At 37.5% G+C, this 22,061-nt stretch overlaps 1 protein-coding gene across 4 annotated transcripts in view; it reads right to left on the bottom strand.

The window, feature by feature from the left end:
• The window catches only part of UNC13B (unc-13 homolog B (C. elegans)), a 191,253-nt gene that overhangs the window by 76,244 nt on the left and 92,948 nt on the right, over positions 1-22,061 (bottom strand). For all 4 annotated transcript variants that reach the window (XM_004677763.2, XM_012721450.1, XM_012721451.1 and 1 more), the window contains exons 8-10: positions 16,897-17,131; positions 2,523-2,837; positions 471-561 (exon numbers count right to left, since the gene is read on the bottom strand). In XM_004677763.2, the coding sequence (XP_004677820.1) occupies positions 471-561; positions 2,523-2,837; positions 16,897-17,131 (641 nt within the window). The remainder of the gene's footprint in view (positions 1-470; positions 562-2,522; positions 2,838-16,896; positions 17,132-22,061) is intronic.

The raw sequence follows: 22,061 nt of genomic DNA, 5'->3' as shown, positions 1-22,061 counted from the left end.
TGACTTACAGATAAGGACATTTCAAATTTATAACACTGAAAATGAAAAGCATTTCTCTTTAATTTTTACTCTTTCATATTAGTTAAGGGAAGCCCAGAGACATTGATGAACACTATATAACATTTCTGCCTCTGCATTCGTCACACATTGTCAATGGAACTGGCTATATATGGGTGTCAACAAACTGCCTAATAAGAACTGTTGAAATACTAAGTCCCCCCCCCAAAAAAAAACCACATAACTTTACTTTCAGGCCCTCAACCCACTCGGACTATCTGATCTCCATCCATCAGCATTGAAGGGAGCCATCAGCTGCTGCTCCTCTCTTAAGGCTCTAATTTACTTGTCATATATTACCAGAAGTACACTGTAAGAAGATGACTAATCACTGACTGCTTCCCCAGCACCATATGTCACTCAGTTTCAAAGGAAAAACTGTCCCAACTAGTTTCTAAGAACAGATTTCCTACCTCCTGCAGTTGGAGTCGAACCTTGGTAACTGCTCGGATCCAGAGCGTTCTGGCTTGGGTGGATGGTGAAGATGCATTTTCCCCAGGAAAACTTTCAACAAAGAAAAGAACACCCCTTAAAAAAGAGTCTAGGCCACAATGTGAAAGTGTTCAAAGCAAGACTGCCAAATATCTAAAATAAAAATGTTTTGTATTCATGCCTATTCTTGTTTAATGATTTAAGCCACAGAAACAACACAGTTCTGAATATTCAATGTAAAAACAATTTCTCCCTAAAATAACAACTTTTAGTTTTTCACTTGCACTTTCCCCCTTTTTCACTTACCCAGTGAGGCACAAGGACAGTCAGGGATCAAGATACCAAAAGCAATAGTAAGGGTCCTGAGTCATAGGGCTGAAACTATGCAGAGAAGTATGGACTGACCCTCTCACCCTCCCTCTCAAAACCACCAGTTTCCCTTCGAGGATTTCTTTGAAGATTCCGGTAAACCCATCCTGATCCACTACATACTAAGGAAGACTTACCAATTCCTATACTACATCAAAAGACTAAGAAAAATATAATCTTGTTCTGCCATGATTTTGTTCTTTGGGCTGCTTAGGAATACCCTCAGTGAAATGAATAATAAATATAACAAGGTATCTTTGAGGCGGAAACACTACCCTATATTGAAATAAGTCATCATCAAGATTTTTAACTAGTTATTGGTAATAATGCTTCTTCTCTCTCCTACTGTTGCCTCCCTCTACTGCCAAGGCGTTAGACAAGTGTCAACCATTTAAATATGTGAAATATATGTTAGGTCCCAATGCCATCTAATTGGGTCAACTATACTGTTACATTGGTGGGCACTTCTAGCCAAGGTAAAGCAGACATGACCCACACTGCTAGGATCTAGGAGGAGCCAACAGAAAACAAATACTCACATTGGGCACTTCTGCTGCTCTACCAAGATCCCTACCCTGACAACACTATCTGCCAAGTCTAAGGTCCTCTAAGACCTCTAGTGGATCATTAATCCAGTTAAATAGTCAGTTCAGAGCTCGGAATCCTGACTGTCTACTAGATGAGCCATTAAAGATGACTTAAAATCAGGAAAAATGAAAGCAAAAATAAGTCTGCACGTTCAATGGTGAAGTAGATACATTCACATGTCTAACTTTTACCATGTAATTAGCATTCACTGCTCCAATATTCCAGTGAGAGGTCTAAATTTGATAAACTAAATCAACACCTAGCCCTTTCTGTCCCCTCTTTCCCACTAGAGAAAACTGACAACATCCAGAGATGTTGTCACAACTGGGGATTGTTATTGACATCTAGTATGTAGAGGCCAGGGATACTACTAAACATCTCTCACTACATTCAATAGTTTCAAATCGTTATTTACCTCAAAATGTCAATAGTGCCAAATCTGAGAAACATTATTCTGTCACAACCTATCTGCTACTGTACTTACCAATTTAGCTCTATAACAACACTTAAGCTCTGTATTAAACATCATTATAAAACAGTCACAAGAAATAGTTTGTATTTTTCTTCTTATGTGTACCAATTGCCAATCACACCACTAGAGGTTGGGTTATATCTGGCTTCTAGACCAAAACTTTAACTCTGTACTAGTTTTCACAGGCGGGTTGGGGGGTGGGGGGTGGGAACCAGTATTCATAAGAAAAGTTAAAATATTAATAGTCTGGAAAGTCAGCTCAAAGCAACTCCTTTGAAATAACTTGCAAGGTTCAAGTCAGTTCTAGTTCTGATGACTAAGAAACTGCCATATGTGGGGTCAACTAGTAAGCCAATAAATGCAGACTGAAGAAGTATATACATGGCAGCTAACTACAAAGAACCCGTTTGTTCTTTCGAGAGTCTCAAAATATCTGGGGAATTGCACCAAAAATCAAAAGAAACAGTTCAAAGCTAAACCTGGGTACCCCAATCACCACCACATCCAGTCATACAGAGACAAATAAAAAAGCACATATATTCAGCAATACCACAGGGCAAATGCTGAAGAAATCATGTGACCTCCCCAGGCAGTTATCACCTACCTCTCCTGGGGGCTCAAGACATGGTCTTTATGTAGCACCAGATCTGGGAGATGATGGGTTGTGGCATTTTCTTTCATCTCCTTGGATTCACATGCTCTCCCCTTCTCTGTTTCACCTGTTACTTCTAGAGTTTTCTCTTGTTCTCCAAAACCTGGCTGGCCATCTCTGGAGATGCTGGCTGAGCTATTGTAGGAATGAATTGAGTCCCTATCCCGATGATCCTCGTCTTGTTCATGGCATTGGTCTAGCTCACTGAGTTGAGAGCTTCCTTGACTCACATTGCAGGAAGAGCCATACCGACTACTGCTGGTGGGGCTGTAAGGATGAAAGACAGATGGTAAATAAATGCAAACTAGGGACTAGGGAGAAAGCATGGGTAAATCCAGGAAAGAAAGATTAAATAAGAATCAAAAACAGGAGGTTCCCAAGAAGAAAGGACCAAATTTCACAATCTAGAGGAACTAATCTATTCAGCAGAAACACAACCAGAAAACTAACAAAAAACATGACATGCTAGGTTCTTCAACAGTACTTCACCTCAACACTGCAAATGATTTTAAAGAATACTTTATCTTAATGTGATATTTATAAGTACAATTGAGAATTAATAAAACAGCTTCTTAATTATACCTAAAATTCTTTGCTTGGTCTTCTAAAAATATGTCCAGTGGCTGTGATTTAAATTTCCTAATTTCCACACAGTGAATGGATGAAAGTACTCTACTCCCTTTTCTTATTCTTTATTAAATTTATGTTCCCTTTTGTTCCTCCACAAGTAGAAATATGAATGCCTGTTCCTTAGGATGAACAAAGAACAGACATGCTCCTTCAATTATTTCTCAGCCATCTGCAGGAAGAGGTCATGGAAGTCATTGGGAGATAAAGACTAGAACAAAAAAGTTCTTTAAAAAAAAGGTCTCATAGACAAGATGTTACAATGATATTCCTGGCAGCACAGGGGGAGGGTCTTAAGGATGAATTTGCCCACCTGTATAGGGCTGTTCTTAGGACATAGATAAGTTTTGGATAAAGTAAGCAAAGTCCAACTCTAAGATCCAGGTCAGAGTCGACCTAGGGCATCTCCACCTGAAGTCAGGCCATTCCAACCGTCTTTCAATCACCTGAATTCCCATGCCCAGAGAGAAATTTGATGCCCTACTCTAAGACAGCAACTTAGCAGAGAAAGTGGAAGTAGACAATGGTCTGAAAAAAAGGATAATATCCAAAGGTTACTGAGTCATAAATTGAATCCAAGGGATTCTATACTATTCAAGACAGCAAAGTAGTGATGAGTTACATGATTTATCCTGGCCTCTTTGAATATCTGGATATTTGCATACCCAGCCCATCTGATCCAAGTCAGAAGCCCTCGTTTTATTTCTGATATCTCAAGAGAGCCTCCAGACAAAAGGACAATGAGTGTCCTTGCCACAGTCAGATCTAAAGGACTTATTTTTAACCTTGGCTACATGAAGAGAAATTTTCCTTCATTATTCCTCTCAATTACCTAATATTTTCAAGTTGCTTTTTGAGCCTTAATTCCATAGCAGCAACACAGGTACCGGTCAGGTTCTGAGTGTATACACACACACACACACAAACACACACACACATACTAAACTCCTGACCAGTCCTTTGGACACATTTTGATCAGAAATCATGGCAACATTCTTAAGCTACATCATACAGTGCTTCTTTTTAAGGGAATAATAGCGCCCTTTGCAAATGGACTCTGAACAATGTTTTAAACTGAAGAATTACAACAAACAATAGCACTGAATTCCTGTAAGACTTAAAGTACTTATCAGATACCAGTCCCATGGTAGTAAAAGATAAAAACTGATATCTAAGAAGAAGCTATACAAATCCACGTAAAGTAGGCTGTAGAGGGCCTCCCTGGTGGTACAAGGGGTTAAGTCTCAGCACTATGAAACTGTCCACAGTCACAGCAACAAAAGATCAATCCCAGGCAGGGAGCTGACCCACATAGCATGGAAGACCTCCCCTGTCTCACCCACTGCTCCCCTCAGCCATGTATTTCAGTGTATCCACCTGTTCTGCTCTCCACTCTGTCTGGTGAATCCTCTTACCCTCCTGCATCTCTGGCCTACATACCAGCTCTTGTATGCATAAATAAATGAATCTTTAAAAAAAATAAAATAGGCTATAGAGTATAGATCTGCATTTTGTATTATACTTAATAGCCTCATTGTCACTGGAGAAAGCATGCCACTTGAAAAAGCAAAGCGAAGTCAGTCTTTCCCCATTAGGCAGATATAAGTGTCTAAGGAAGCACCCTAATCTATCACATGGTTGTAACTAATATATGCCACTCAACTGCATACTACCTCTTGCTGCCCTCTCTTCTCCATTATATAAGAGAGAACAAACCAGAGGAAGTAAATCTTGGAACCTCTTGCCTTCCTTTTATGCAGGAAGCACTTAATTGAATTATATATGACTCTGGAGAGAAGAGAGAAGATGAAAAGACCCAATTGTTATTTCTTAACTTTTTTTTTAAGAGGTATTGTTTATTGTTTCTTTTCATATCTTCGTTATAAGGGTGATCCTAGGTACAGGCAAGAGGTGGAGGGGAAGCGACAGGATTCACCAGAGACAGAGTGGAGAGCAGAACAGGCAGACTGACGGAGTACACTGCTGAGGGGAGCAGCGGGCAAGGTAGGAGAGGTCTGCCACGCCATGTGGATCACCTCTGGGGCTGGGGATAGAATTTGTATTGAAGTGGCTGATTGCAGCACTGTGCTTTAATCCATTGTGCCACCAGGGAGGGGCCTAATTCTTAACTCCTATATAATATGAGGTTCAGGGATTAGAAACACCACAGAAAGGATAAAAAGCAAGCTAAGATTAATCTACCACTAAGTCATCTGCATCATAAATGGCTAATTCCTTAAACTCATTTATGATGCTTGAGCTGAGAACAGGCCTTTTTATGGTCTCTGGTTCCTTGATGTCATGCAGATTAGAGTCCGTGCTAGCAGGTACCACCACCTCTTCTTGTTCTGGCTGGTGAAGGAACTTGGAGACAGTGTAGTGCTCTTCCTTATGACTCCCAGAAGGACAAGTGGGGTCAGAGAGATAGCTTTTGATACCCCAGTGTTCTTCAGATGCTGGGATTTCTGGCTTGTTTATGACTTCTCCAGGCCCTAAGAACCCATGAAGACACACATTTGGCCTGGCTTCCAACTGCTCCAAAGCTCCAGACGGCTGAGTACAGACCTGAGCTGGCTGTGTACTGGCCCTAGACATACGTGAAGACTCCAAAACTTTGTCAGTCTCACTAGAGTTAAGGTTCTGCTCACTGCTGATAACCAAAACTAGAGAGGAGGATTGTGCAGGTATTTGTGCAAGGTTCCCTTTGTATTCTTCTGACCTGGGGAATGAAAGATCCAGCTCCTTTTCAAACCTTGGTTTTGGATCACTTGCTATTTTACTCCCTCTCCCCTCTATAGCTCCCTCAAACAGAGCTGACTTCTTAAAACTGGACATTAAGCCAGCCTCTTTTGCTCTGTTGCCAAGGGAAAAAGATAGGGGAAAGAAAGACTTAAGTGGCTTCCCATAGTCAGTAGCAGAGGGTGGAAAATGGAGCTTTGGCCAACGGTACATGTTTGGCATGTCAAATTGAGGTTTTGACTTTTTTCTTTCCTCAGAAACTATAGGTGGGTCTTTCTGTGAATCAAGATTGCTATGGGCCTCCAGTGTGGTGCCCTGGCTGACACTTGCCCCAGTGAACAGTGTAGTACTGGTTTCTTGTGAACTGGTTACCTGTAGCTCCAAAATGCCTTGGTTTATAAAGGTTGACTACATAGCTGAGATTGCCTCAAGAAGAGGTGGCTGAACTGGAGCAGGAAGCTCTTTAGCTATCCAGGAAGGATATGGATGCAACTGTCCTGGCAATGAAGTATTCTCTGCTTCCACTGATGCCTCTGTGTCTGTGGTCTGCAATGTTCCCATGTCTCCTTCATCACTCAGAGATAGCACTCCTTGCCCAGTATCATCACCTGAGATAGAAGCTGTAGCCCCAATTGTTTCAGAACCTTGGGGTTCTGAAATACTATCAGAAGGAATGTTACTGTTTTCCCTTTCAGTTGTTAATTTAGAATCATCTACTAAGGTCTTTAAGTCTAACTCTGAACTAACCAGAGTCATCCTACAGTCACTGAGAGCAAATTCTGAAGTGAGTGCTGCAAAGGCAGCTTGTCTGAACAAACTTTCTGGAGGTGTTGATCTTATAGAATCTCTGAAACTACCATTTTGAGGCCATGCAGTAGCTGGGATAGATGACTCTTGCTTGTCTTTCTCTAGTTTAGGACTTTTAAAAATTCCAAATAACTCACTACTGAGGGGTTCAGATGGTGCACCAGAAGAAAGAGAGAAAAACAGGTTTTTCTTTGGAGGTTTAAAAGAGGAGAAAAGTCCAGAGAAAGTTTTTGGAGGTTCCATTAAGCACTCAGAGAAAGATTTCACCTTGGTCACAAACCCTGAAAGCATTTCTGCTGAAGAGGTCATAGCTGACTTGTCTTCCTCTTTATCTGTATCTCGATTCTGGTGGTTCTCTGCACACACTAGCTCTACAGAGGCGGCTCTCTCTAAGATCTGTGCTAGGCACTCATCAGGGACCTTTTCAAATGGCAAGTTCAACAGCTCACTAGTAAGTCTTTCATCTTGGGGATGGTTAGGACAAGTATCTAAGATGTTGAGCTTTTCAATCAAATGGCTAATATGTGGGAAAGACTTGGCATGTGAGTCATCCAGGAAGCCTTCCTGGCTGAAAGTCTCATCTCCATAGGTAACTACCCCAAGAGTTTCTACGCCAGTGGGGAATATTTCAGTCTGTGCCTTAAATCCTGATGAATGAAGAAAAAAGTCTTTTTGCAACTGATTCATCTGGAAATCTGCTAGTGATGTCCTTAGTCCATTATTTATGGAGCTCAGTTTTCCCTGACAATCCTCTACTTTGAGCTCATCTGCAAAGGAGGTAGTAACCTCAATGGAAACACAAGGAGCCATTTGCTGTTCTTGAACTGTCTCCTGAACAATGCACCCTCTATTGTCATTGCAAACTTCTCCCATCACCATGTCATTCATGTCTCCAGGAGCATTTGATTTCTTACAAGGTTGGGAGGTTACTGGAAAAGTTAAAAGACTATGTTTTTCCTCAGAAGTCTGCCACTTTTCATCCAAAAAGGACAAGCTGAAAAAACTAGAAGTAGAGCTATTATGAGAAGCATCCTTCTTACTATTTGAGCTAGGAGTGGAAAAAAAGGAAGGAAACGTGAATCGCCCTTCTGCTTCAGATTTGATTCTTGGTAGAGCAGCAGAGGCTTCGTTCTCAGATTTTTCAGATCCAGACAGGAAAGAAAATATACTCTTTTTGATTGGTAACCCTGTTTGGGAAGAAGATGTGGTAGCTGATAAAACCAATTCTCTGTCAGAAAAGTTTTCTTGTTCACCTGAATTTCTTCTGCTCAGAATATCAAAAGTATTTTATTACTTCTTGATACCTCTGTCTCTGTGGACAGACCACTATCTTCCTTTGATGAACCTTTAGAAGACACTTTGAGACAACCTGTAGAGGTAGATGAATTTGGCAACTGCTGCATTAGGTGGTGTCTGGAGTGTACCTCTTTTTCAGACAAATTATTACCCAGTATCTTCCTAGTTAATGGTTCTTTGAGCCCACTTTCATCAATAGTGGTCTGCTTGTTCAGACTTGTAACACTAACCTTCACTTTAGAGTAAACTGGTGCAAGAGAGTTCCCAACATCCTGGCTAGTTAACTGTACTAGATCAGGGTTTGATTTGACTTCATCCCCATTAGTCATTGAAGAAATAGATTTATTTTCAGTTGTTTGTATATTGGGGGTTTTGAAGAAATCCCCTAGGGTACCAAAAGTGTTTGAAAAAGAAGATCCTGTCTTTTCTTGAGAAGTCTTTCTATTTTTGTTAACATTTTTTTCTAAGTTTGCTGAGTCTTCTTCACTGACTTGGGTTTTAAAATGATTCAAAAATCCAGATGCTTGCTTATCATTTGCTATCTTACCTAGTGAAGAGTATTCTCCCTGACCAAAGAGTTTCAATGCACTTTTAAATAATGTCCTCTCAGACTCTTTGGAAGGTTGGTCTGCAGGAAGCTCACAATTCTTGTATTTATCCCTACTAAATGGTGATAGAAGAGGAATTGAAACAGAATCAGCTGCAATAATTTCATCATCTTCGATACCTGATTTAGTTTGAGGAGTTGTTTTGTTTACCTGGAAGACAGATTTTAACAAACTTTGTTTTTTCATATGAATGCTTTTACCTAAAGGGAATTCTTGCCTCATAGTTTTAGTTAATTCAGCTTGCTGAACACTGGATAACATCTGTCTGTCTGAATCCTCCTGGAAAAGACTTTCTTTCTCATTTTGGGATGACGATTGTTTACTCAAACTTAACAACTGAAAACCGTCATTTGTGAGATCTGCTAATTTGAACTGTTGAAGTATTTTCTCCATAGCCAAAGATTCTAAGGATTCGTTTTTATCAAAATTCAAAGTACTTCCAACCAAGGCACACAAAGCAGAAGTCACTTTGTTCATTGATGATATTGCGCCTGCTTGCTGTGAGCTATTAGTCATCTTTTCAAGATGAACCCAAAAAGCAGCTTCTTCAGAAGACTGAAGTCACTGGGAACTGGAAATGTGGACTGATGAATCCTTAGCCAGATGTTGGTTCCTATGTCCTTCTATAATTTTATCTCTATTTAAGACATGATTATCAATAGCTTCAGGCAGATTCCTGAGATCCGACATACATTCAAAGTATTCAGGACCACACAGGTTTTCTTTAAAAGATCTAAAATCTCCTTTGAACTTTTGAGGATTGTAGCCTGAAAAATCTAATGGCTGATCTCCTTGACTATAATTTGATTTTTCAAGTACTTGTGAACAAGTTTCCAAATCCAGATACATTGTTCCCTCACTTTTTGGCAGAACCCCAGATAAATCAAGAGGTCCATCAATTGACTCCTCTTCAAAGTACCACAATAATTCATCTTCCTTGTCAAGTACTTTAAAACTATAGGCAGGAATAATGCTATCCAAAATAGTACTTGAAAGCTCATTTGCCTGTAAATCACAATTCAAATACTCTTGATAAGAATAATCAGGTATAAATACATATGCATACTGCCCAGTAGAATCAGTGAGGAAAGAATAGATATATTGACCATCATGGAACATATAATATCCATACTCTCCATCCTCTAATGGCCACCACACTCCATTTCCAAGACATGCCAACCATTCCTGGTACTCATAACAAACACTTGGAAAAACAAAGTTTTCTTCCATTCTTGATGCTTGATCAACTATGGGGTGTATAGTTTCGTAATCTGAAGAACTTAAGTCAATAGGCAATTCTTCTTGTACATTTTTAGTCTCATTAATTAGAGGATCAGAATTCCCATATAATGAGTTAGTTGCCCACGTATCACCTCTTAATAAGTAATCTTCCTTAAATGCTAACTGGTCGAATGATTCATATGGCATGTCACACCAAGTGACACTGCTTGGATTTGTTCTTCTCCACTCTAACATATTTGCATTTTGATCTTTTTGGCAAAAATTTATTGCTGGGTTTTCTGAGTCAGGCCACAGGAAAACATCAAATGATGAAAATGTATTGTGATTCAACATATAATCAACTGGTTGAAGTTTTCTGGAATTTTTAGAGCAATCTTTGATATCAGAATCCCATTCATAACAGAACAGATTGTTTATCTCTTCAAACGCTTGATGGTGGCTTGAATTATTAAGAATGTTAGTATTTAATATAGGTGAATTTAACTTGTTTAAATCTTCATTAAGTTTTGCTTCAAGAGCATACAAAGAGTATTGACATTTTAGTCAAAAGTTTCTCTAAGAGGTCCTGCTGAGTTCTTGGAGCACAATGAAGTATGCTGTTCTCAGAAGAGAAGTAAAACTTTTCATTTTGCTTATCTTTCCATGTAGGAGGGCAATGATGATTATCAATCCAAGCAACAGATACTTGTATGTTTTCTCTAAGTAGAGACAAAGGGCTACTTATGAAGGCAGAACTTTGTTTTTCAACATGGTTTCTCTGGTTCTCAGAAGTCACACAGGAAGTAACAGGGATATCATCCAAGGATAAGTGCTTATTATTTCCATTCAAACTCTTTATGTCACTTAAAGACAGAGATGCTGCTTCATTTAGTGTACAATCAGTTGTACTGCTATTTGATATCAAATTAAATATTCCAGAGAGTAAACCTGGGGTAGTACTTCTGAGATGGGAATCATCATTCTTCAAGTCGAATTCTTGTTGACTAGAAACATTTTCAGGAGAAGAAAATCTATTAAACAGGACAGAAAGCAAGGCTCTTTGGGTTCTTTTCTGTGCAGCTTTATCTACAACTTGGTCTTCACTAATTTCATTAACAAAGGTAGGTTTTGATATGGTAGAAATGCATGCTAATGAAGAGTCCAACACTGTTAGAGATGTCACTTGTATATGGGTCTTACCTTCTTCTGAAGAATCTGAAAGTATATGTTCTCTAGGCAAAACTCCCAGGATATCTAAGGTATTTCTGTCACAATTTTCTAATGTTGTATGGTCACTTAGATTTAATCCCTCTATACTTCCATATTTCCCAAGATGATTATTAACATTTGGAATTGAATCAGACATTATTATATTAAGTTTGGCATCTTCAGCATAACTTTTTTGGTTACTCAATTTCTCTGTATTGCCAAGTTTCCCTAGATTATTGTCACTATTTGGAACTGAGCTAGAATTTATTGAACTAAGTTTGGCATTTTCATTGCAGTTTCTTTGAATCTCCTCATCAGTGGATACTGCTGAGTCATGAAAACTCTGGTCACTGATGGTGCTGTGACTGTCAGTGAAAGGCAATTTAAACAAAGGAAAAATGCTTCCACTCTCTCTTAAATCCTGCTGCTTTTCAGAATGACTACACACTCTTAAGAATGGAATATGTTGCTTTCTACTAAAGGAAAAGGAATGTCCATCTTTCTTAGGACCCCTTTCACATCTACCATCTTCCAATTGATGAGTTTTCAGAGATTCTGATAAATTTTCCTTTGAACAGGCCTCAGGGGAAGTGATCAAAAACTGGTTAAAGGATTTTATGAGTGGCTCAAGGAAATCACCACCACCAGCAATTCTACCCCCATCTATTGGCTTTGAAGAACTCTCTTTATTTATACTTCCATTGCCAGCTACAATAAGATGTCCTGAAGTACCTACCTTTGGCACATATTTTTGGTTGATCTGGTAACAGATCTGCAAGGGATTTTCCTTCCAACAGACTGTCAATATCATCTTTCTCATTACTTGTAGAACTGGCTAGGCTTGACAGTTCATTGGTCACCTGGGAAGACAAATACCCATTCATGGGTATTTGGGGGCAGCCTGTAATTTCTCTATCACTATTATCTAAAATGACAATGCTACTGCTGTTATTGCCAGAAGTATTTTCCTTTTTATCTGACTCTGAACCACAGTCAGTGAAGTTTTCTTTGCTTGTATGCTTGCTCTGTTGATCATCTTTTTTGGCTTCCTCCTTTTCTGAAAAGATCTTTAATGTATTTAGCATAGTGAAAACAGACTTTACAACCGAACTCCAACTCTGTGGAGCTGAGACCTTTCCAATGATACGTTATGTATTCTGAAAGAATGAACTACTAACTTTCTTACCTGTGTGCTCATTTTCAGCAGTTTTGCTGTGTCTGCTAATATCCTTATTATCAACTATTTGACAGGATAGTAGAGATTGCATGGAAGAATCCCTCTCTAGTACTGACTTGACTCTGGGTTCAGATACTGAATTAGTTGTCTCTATTGGATTAAGCCTTTCTGTTTTCTCTGGAACTGAATAAACCAGCTTTTCCACAGAGGCTGTTAGATGCTTTGTGCCTGAGCCCACCTTTGTTGTGAGTGAAATGAATAAAGAACCAAAAGCACGTTTCAGCTCAGGAAAAGAGACAGCCTTATCTTTATCATTCTTGACAACAGTGAATGGTAAAATTTGATCCACAAACATTTTCCGTTCTGCATTATCAATAGTACTACTGTGTTTAAATACTTTATCAGTTTTTGAAAGGGAAACAAATCTATCAATCTCTTCTTCCTTTTCAGCTAAATATTCTGACACTGTTTCTACCAAACACTGAAGCTCATCTATTGTGCCAATATAGTCCTTCTTGGATTCTTCTATAGAGGGAGATGTCATCTCTTTCATGGTGCACCCAGACAGATCTCTAAGTGCATTTTTAGCACAATTCATCTTTTGTAATGGGACTTCTGCATTTGCTACATAATAGTGTTCAGGAATGCCTCCAATATGACAGACATTGGGTGACTGCCAGGTTTGTGACAGTAAATATTCTTGCTTATCAGAAATGGGAGAGTCCAGAAGTTCATAAGAAGTACTACTTGTAGAATCTTCAAGAATATCCAGTGGAGTAGAATTAATAATATGCTGGCTTAAGCCAGCTGATTTTTCATAGTACTCAAAGTAACCAGGAAGATTACAATCTTGACTTTCTAATTTAGTGGTCAGCATGCCACTCTCAACCACAAATCCATTTTTGTAAGGGTACAAAACTGGGTAATTATGTTTCTTCTTTTCAATAGGACAAATGTTGCAACTTTCAGTGTCAGAATATATACTTTCGAAATCAGCCTCACTTCCTAATCTAGCACTGCATTGTCTTATTTCACTGTTCAAAATGAGTATATAAGGGCTTCTTTTTTCTTCTTGTATCTATTACATTATATTTCTTAGGATATTTGGAGAAAACAGGTGCTTTAAATGCAAAATTAAAGGCAGTGGCAAATTCTGTTCCCTGAATCTTAGATGGTGTCTTTTTCCAATTCTTATTCTTTTGTTGTTCTTGTTGGCTATAGTGTTTATTAGCTTTTGAAAGATTGTGAGTTTCATTTACCTCTGCTTCCCTTAAGCTTATGTCCCTACTGTCCAGAAAGGTTTGTGATATTTTTTCCTCTATCTCCTTATATACACCTTCTTGCTCTTCAAAGTTAATGACAGAGAAAGCTGAAATAATTTTGTTATTTTTGGCATGTTGGTTTTTTCTGGTATAAAATAATAAAATTGGAGAAATGGTAAGGTAAACAAAAAAGGAGAAAGAAGAAAAGAAACAAATTAAGATTTAGTGCATGTTCAATGAGAATCAGACTAGAAATAGTAAAACTGTCAATGTGATTTAAAAAAATACAGATTGAAAAAAATAAAAAAATTCCCATACTCTTAAATCATTAAAGTCAAGTTGTTTTTTTCCATCTCAGCAAAAGAACAGCTATAATAACAACTTCAAATCACTTCATTTGCTACCATTTCTCATTGGAGCACTTTTATTTTCTAAGGACTAAAATAAAATTTTCTATTTTCTGAGGATCAAATAAACAACTACATGAACATATTTCATCAATAATTAGAATGTATTTGCAAAGACAAAATTTAAAATAAACATTATCAATGGATTTCAAGAACCCTAATTTTGTTGAATTTGGTCTAAAAAGAAGCCTAGCTATTAATACACCAAAAGTCAGATTTTAAGTTGTATTGCCAAGAATGTGGTCAAACATATGTCTTTTAAAAAGAAAAATATGTACAGAATAATAGTAATCTTTGATTATTAGCAAAAGTCAAATCTTCTTAACACTACCAAACCAGCAAATTGTTAAAAGCATTATGATGCATTGTTTGTGAAATCTAAAGCTATATATACTGAGGTTTACAGTAAAATGAAAATCTTTCCCTATACTGATTACAACAGCAGAAGCTACAGGTTCTACTAAGTCAAAGAATACTGAAGACAGGTTATAGACAGCTTGCTTCCTGTGTACTAAGGGGTATAGGGAGAGCCTGCAGAATAGGAATTTGTTAGTTCAGTGTATTCTCTCATAGATCTAAAATACAATAGCATTTTTTTAGGAAACAGAGGCAGAATCAAAATGTTTGTTAAAATCACTAAAAATCTTCAAGAATCAGGCTGATATCCTTTGACTCTTCTCAATACTACACTTTAGCTAAATAATATCTAACAGAGTTCAACTTTATTGTCAAAATGAAAATTATGTTTCACAAAAATCTCCTATTATTCTGGACACAGGCAAATCAGCTTACTGATTACTTGGTTGAGTAAGGAAATCCAATTTAAAACATTTTCTTACTTGCAGTTTCTTTACTCCCTTTTACCATCAAAAATGCAAACTCACTGGAGGGCTAGAAATTTTTATAGTTCCACTTAAATTAAAAGATTGGCATGAGTATAATAAATGCAGCTATTTTACACTTGTAATTTACTGTAAGGTACTAAAAAATTCTTCCTTAAAAAAAAAAGTATTAACCAAGTATTTACAGAGGTAAAAGCATTTAAAAATCAGTGCTAGTGATATAATTTTTTCATAACCTTTTCAAGAAATTGTTTCAAAACTTGTAAAAAATATATATTTAATGAAAGTTCTCTTAAAAATCATGTTAACTTCTTCTCTTGTTGGGCTGCTTTATTTTTCTAGTTTTATTTATTTTTTTCCTTATTTATTTTTTACACCATTCTTCATTTTGTACATTTTGGCATCTCAGTTGTAGTCCCCGCAGGCTTCCCACCATCAATTCACCCGTGTGCCATGGTCCTGTGTCCATTTTCTACCCCAGTTTTTATCCCACACCCTTTTCATCCCATACAGAGTCTCTGGTTTATAATTGTTCGTTGTTCTCATTTTTACTTTATTACATTTACTTTTGAGATGTTTTTTTCTAACTTGTTTCATATACTAACACAGAAAGTCAAATTTATATAGGATCAATTCAAGAAAAATTGTATGAAAATAATTTGCAATTTAAAGTATACCACTAATGCGCTTCTCAGTGTCATTACAACACAAGCCCAGGAAATAAGTTACTAGATAAACTGCAGCTGTTCTAGGAAAGAGTGCATAGTTTTGTATCTTGATGTGCCATGATCACTGCTAGCCTGCATATCTAGTTCTTATAAAAACAGAAGGGAAAGATGGTGAAAAAACTTTAATTTTACTATTATAATTTTTCTTAAAATAGGGCTATACAAACAACTAAAATAAAATGAAGAAATTATGTAAGTATTCAATTAACAGACCAGCAAGGACTAGGGACAAACTTCAGGGGAGTTGCTGGCATGTTTCTCTTTGGATCAGATAATGAAATGTGAGAAAAGTGCAACACACAAAGGTTCCTATTTGGATAATGGATCAAAAACGAAGAAAAAAAAAACTGACGTACAGGACATTGTTAGGACAAGTGGGGAAATATAAATACAATCTACAGATTAAATAATACCATCATATCATCAAATTTCTTAAGTATGTCCATAGTATTGGGGTTATGTAAGAGAAAGTATTTTTTCTTAGGAATTATTTGTTCAAGTACTTCTTGGTGAAAAAACATGTTATCTTCACTTTAATTTCAAATGATTCAGAAACAAAAGATGTGTATATGAATATATAGAAGAGAGAAGAGATGAAGCAAGCATGGCAAAACCCCAGCTGGTACACTAGGAATGGACACATATATTCGTTATATTATATCTCTAAATTTTATGTTTGGATTTTTAATTAGGTTGGGAGAAAAGAGGGGAGCATATATGTAAGTACTTGTTGTTCTCATAAATATGACAACAAGTCCATTGGAGGGAACTTAATAAACAAATAGTACTGGAAAGGAAACCGGAAGGGAATGAGATCGAAGAGGATACGGGTGTGCGTCATAGATTCTTTGCTGTGTATTGTATTATACCTTAACTTTTTTTAGCCATGTAAATATTTCACATATTTAAGAAATAAATATTTTTTAAAAGGAAAAATTTTTATTGAAGCTATGTCAAAAGAAAAATATTTTTAAAGTTGGCCAGAAAAAGTACAGAATCAGCCATAGTGAGATCATATTGGTTTTCTTCTAAAGTTTCCAGAGAAATATTTAAGTAAGAAAGATTATTCAACATTAAATCTGTGATTTTCTTTTTGAAATCCTAGTGAAAGGTCTATCAAAAAATCACTGGACTGGGCACAGGAACAATCAGATTTTTTCACCGATCCACTCTAAGCAGACAAGGATAACCAGTTAAGAACGGCAGATCATGAGAACTATTACTGATAGAAACACAAATGTGTGAAAGAGAAACAAAGATCAAGAGTCTACACAGCATGGCTACAGCTTGGTACAGCATACTGTTCTACTTGCACCATTACTAAAATTAAAACACCCCAAAACTTGTCAATTGCATCTAGGTACCACACTATGAAGAAAAAGTGCTTTGTTCCCAATACCTACCTGAGTGCCCTCCGCTCTGGAAAATCAAGGTCATAACTTTGCATAGAATCATTGCAAGAGTCCCTGGAACTGCCCTGGAGTAGCAGCTGCTGTGGCAATTGCACAGGCACAGGGAACTGGTGCACAGAAGCATTAGGTTGAGAAGTTGTATGGTAAGGAGGTGGGATGCTATTGCTGGTTTCACTGCGATAGTCACTATCTCTGTCATCCACGGCACTATCAGCATCTTCAAAAGCTGTGGAATAAGCACAGTCAATAAAAACACTACAGTTTTATTTCGTTTTTCAAATTTTTTTCTGCTTCCTATTAGGTAAGCCACTAGCCTGGATCTTGAATACAGAAGCAAGGTAAATTGCACTTGAGCCCAGTGACCTCAAAGTCACATGCAAAACTGTCTCAATTAACACATACAAGCCTCTTTCTCTTGGAAAGAGATAATGGAGTTAGATTAATTTTAGGGCTAATTCTTAAATGAGTTCCAAATTGCATTTTTCCCAATGCATAATTCTTTGGAATTCTGGTTCTCTCGCTATTATAACCTTAATGAAAACCTTTGTTTAGATTATATAAACATGGTCTTCTATCATCAAAAGAGGGTGGAAAGGGAAAAAGGTTTTCTATAGCTTAGAAAAAATAATTTTTTGTTTAAAGTTAGCTTGGTGTGTTCAGACTTTAAAATACATAGTTGAACCTAAAAAGCAGGGCCAATATGGGAAGTTGATCCAGGCAGAAAATCTGGAAGGTCAAAGCCAACACTTGGAAGTCAAGTAAAAAGCCCTTACTGAGGCAGAGAACAGCAGCAGGCCTACTGCCTTGCTGTGACTTTGATTTTTGTTTTTGTTTTTTAACAATTCCTGTCAATCACCTAACCCTGGTCACAGAACTCCCATTCAAAGTTCGAGCTGAAGGAAAACAGGAAAACATATCACTGCCAATGAAATCCTGTCAACAATGAAGTCAAGTTTAATAGCAGTGACTACCACTTCATAGCATTATTTCTGCTTTTCAGGCTAGCACCTTACTAATTACATTTTTATTCTTAATTTTAGCTAAAATTACCACAGTTACAAATCCCACTCCAAACAAAACTAAAAATGTGCAACATTGTGCTTGAAAAAGGCATCAACCTAATAGTGTTTGTAGGTTATTTTATAGAGAAGAGATTTCTGACACAATCTCCATATGTGTATTATTAACAAGGTCCTATATATCCTCATTTGCCAAGTTCCTATTGGCTCACAACAAGGAAAAAGAACATTCACCATCCTTAAAAAAGAAGTTACTTTACCAGATGATGGACTCCTTGTATTAGGAGTAGTTTTAAAAGATAATCTCGGTAATAATGTGAGCTGCAGAAGTCTCCTGAAGACCATGTAATTACTCGTGTAAGGAAAGAGCTTTACATGCAGTAGAAATAAGAATTAATTAATAGGAAAAAATCTAGACAGATTTGTCCTTCTTTGGGACAAATGGAAGATAAAATTGGGAAATGACCACTAGAATCTATGTTAGAGTAATAGATAATAATTCTACTAAAAAAGGGCACAAATATGGATTTTTCACTGCAAAGCATAAAATTTAAACATGGGTTTCCAGACAGAATTGTGGATTTAGGATGGGATTAGGAATAAAAGTTTTTATGAAATTTATCTATTTGAATTTAAAACAACAATCCCTAGGATAGGAATAAGGGTAACAAGATCTAATTTTTACCCATTTGACTTTATAGCAAAATGTGAAAGGGGGAGTGATCAGAAATCCAAGGGCAGTGAGATGGAAGTCAATATAAGAAAGAGAGTAATATTCAAATGGTTAAGGACAGTACTAGTAACACTTGCCAATAAAGGGTGCATACAGTAAAGATGGAAAACAAAAGCAAACAATAGGATGTGCACAGTATTCTTTACAAAGTCTTTTGAAAACAAGAAAGAAAGACTTTGGAGGTACTGGTTTTATATGCATTTGTTGTTCTAAAGACCTATAAGGTACAAAGCCCAGTATGCCTTTCATAGAAAATTCTTTCTCATTCCACAAAGAACTATGAAGAAATCAGAGCTGGGTTATTCATGTATACAGAAGAGAAGGCAGAGGCAACAAAACACACAAAACTAAAAGTCAACTCCAGCAGGAGGGTTTTCTACATCACCCAAAGAACAAAGATGAGTCTCTTTCAAAGAGGGAGGGATGACAGACAATTCTGTTGATTAGAAGGATCAAGAGAGGGTAGTTAATCAGTTAGGAGCCCATGGTCCAGAGACAGAAACTACATGGATGGTCCTTAGTTTCTCATTGTATCTGACCTACCACTCCTAAGTAATGCTATACCTTTTTATTTTGCTAGGCTAATAATGGTGGGAATATTCTAAAACTTCCCTAAAGGGAAATTTCTATACTAAAGAAGCAAAGAACAAATATTACAAAATAGTGTCTATGGAAAGAGGAGGTTGCAAATATAACATAAAAGGTGGGAAGGAACAGGAAAGTCAAGGAAGTAAGAAGAGACAAAGGAAAGAAACAGAAAAAAAAAGAAAGAAAGAAAGAAAAGAAAAAAGAAAAAGGTAGGGAGCTGGTAAGGGCCAGATTTTCTTTTCTTTCCCTACCTTATCCCTAATTTTCTTAGAAAGTAACTTCCTGGCACCAACAAAGATGATTTAGAAGCTGAAAAGGGAAATTAAGTGAAAAAACCTGAAGGAAAGAATTGTGTTAGTGTGGTAGTGACAATCTCTTCCTTACTTCCTTACTGGCCCTATTCTCTGCCCCGCAGCACTAGTTCAGTGGAACAGAACTAGCTGGAACAGAAAATTCCTCCTTCAAAAGAGAAGTGAGTGCAGATTTGCCTACTCAGTCTAAGGAGGAATTTATGAAATAGCTTGAGGGCAAAAGTTGAGAGCCCTGCTAGTCTTTTTGAATGATGAAACATTATTAAATGGCTGAGAAAACTTACTTATTTACATGATTATTGAGTGCCTACATGCAGTCTGGGAAAGAGAAATTATGTACGGAAAAAATATGTATGGTAGTTGAACTATCATGAGAACTGTACAAGCTAAATGCTATATGAATTGAAAATAAGATCACTTTCTGTTTGGGTAAATTAAGATGTTTTCTGAAGAAAATGATTTTGAAAAAACTGGTGAGTTTTCAATTGGTGAAGACTGGAGAGGGAGGAGAAATACCTTCTTGAATCTGGATAAAAATAATGGCTTGAGGGCCCTCCCTGGTGGTACAGCGGGTTAAAGCACTGCACTAAGAAGCTTAAGCCACTTCCTCATGAGTTCGATCCCCACCTCCCCCGGAGGAGATCCACATGGCGTGGTAGACCTCTCCTGACCCGCCCCCTGCTCCCCTCAGCAGTGTATTTCGTCGATCTGCCTGTTCTGCTCCCCACTATGTCTCTGGTGAATCCTCTCACCCTCTGCATCTCTGGCCTGTACCCCAGTTCTGTATGAATAAATAAATAAATCTTTAAAAAAAATAATGGCTTGATTAAAAGTTCAATACTACGTACTTTTGAGAATTATGTTGCTTATTTGGCAGATACATGGAAGAGAAGATATATCTGGAAAAATAGGCTGGGGAAAGTAAAGTGGGTCAAAAGTCTAACCTGTGCTCCAGACACAGGGGAAGAGCTCTAACAAAATTGAATGAAATAACTTAACAATGAGACTGACAGGTGTGTTCCAAGATTGAGACCCTGTCTTTAAATCCACAGTACAGTTAAAAGAAGGGGAAGAGAATCCAAACCTCTCCCTAACACAAGGGTTACTTTTTTCCTATTATAAAGCAAGTTATCTAAGCTCTCTCAGGCTGCCTTTGAGTACTTAACCTAGAGGAACTACTCAGAATTCAAATCACAGAAAGCACATACTCATGAGAAATTCAAGTGACCAGATAAAATTTGGCCTCTCTTAGCATTTTGTTACCTAATAACAAGGGCTTAATCAGACTCCCAGTCACATGGGTAACATAACCAGTAATTTCCCCCTCGGGCTATGTTTCTTGCTACCCACTCTCTCAGTTCTAGAACCAAGTTAAGCCTCCAGCCTAGCTGGGCTACTTTAAGGTATGTCAAACCATGTCTTCACCCTGTTGTTCACATCAGAAATCAATTATCTTTTCCAGACTGAATCTTTTGGTCATGGCACTCTTTAGTCAAGAGCTCAAAGGGCATTTCCTACACTAGGAAATTGATGGTATTGCTCATCTCTGGAAATTAATAATCAAGAGATCCTGTCAGGAATTTGACTTAAAATGTATCATATAAACACACATACAGGAATTCTTCAATAAACTAGTATGAAAGGGTTAAATATTCTGTTACAGGTAATTGTCTCCTGAGAGAACTAGGGGAGGAGCGGAATAAAATTATATAAGCTTGTATGCATGAATATTCAGCTTCATAGTTCAAAGAGAATATGAAGAAAGGTATGAAGAGGGAGGATGAAAAAAGTTATAAGGTGTTTAAATTCTTACGTACTTCGCTGCTCTCCCCAGCCCAAATAGGTCCAGGGACCTAAGAAAATCGCCAAGTGGTAGTAAAGAAGAATAAGCGAAAATTTTAGGAAGACTTCAAATATCATTTCCCAATAATCTGACCAAATATATACCTTACCTTGAGTCTATCCTATTGTATTCCATTAATTTTACATAGCATGTAAAGAAGATCTGCCTTCTATCAAGCATAAGACAAAACTACAAATCTCTTGCTCTGCTAATTACTATAGAGAACAAAACAAAAACAGAAAACACATTAAACTGTACCCATACTCAAAATCTCTTCTGACCTGAGTCTCTCTCAAAATGTCATCATTTAGGAACTGATATACCTACTTTTATTCAAAATGAGAAAATTTTACTTCCTGTCTCTGACAATTCCTTCCTGTGTGTTCACCAAATCTAAGCCTACTATATTTATGAGAAGTTCAGTCTTAATACAGTGGGAAAGAGTAATTCTCTTGTCTGAGCACGAAGATGTCAGATTTTGCTGCTATCCATTGAAAATCAAAAGGTTAAAATATGACCGGGGGCTCTCCCCGGCGCATAACGGGTTAAGATGAAGCACTGCAAGCTTGACGCAGCCGCTTCAGTACAGTTCAATCTCCAGCCCCGGAGGTGATCCACATGGTGCAGCAGACTTCTTCTATCTCACCCGCTGCTCCCCTCAT

Source organism: Condylura cristata, unplaced genomic scaffold (genome assembly GCF_000260355.1).
Source record: "Condylura cristata isolate star-nosed mole 26May11 unplaced genomic scaffold, ConCri1.0 scaffold00006, whole genome shotgun sequence".
NCBI lineage: Eukaryota > Metazoa > Chordata > Mammalia > Eulipotyphla > Talpidae > Condylura > Condylura cristata.
This window is presented reverse-complemented; position numbering and strand designations above follow the sequence as displayed.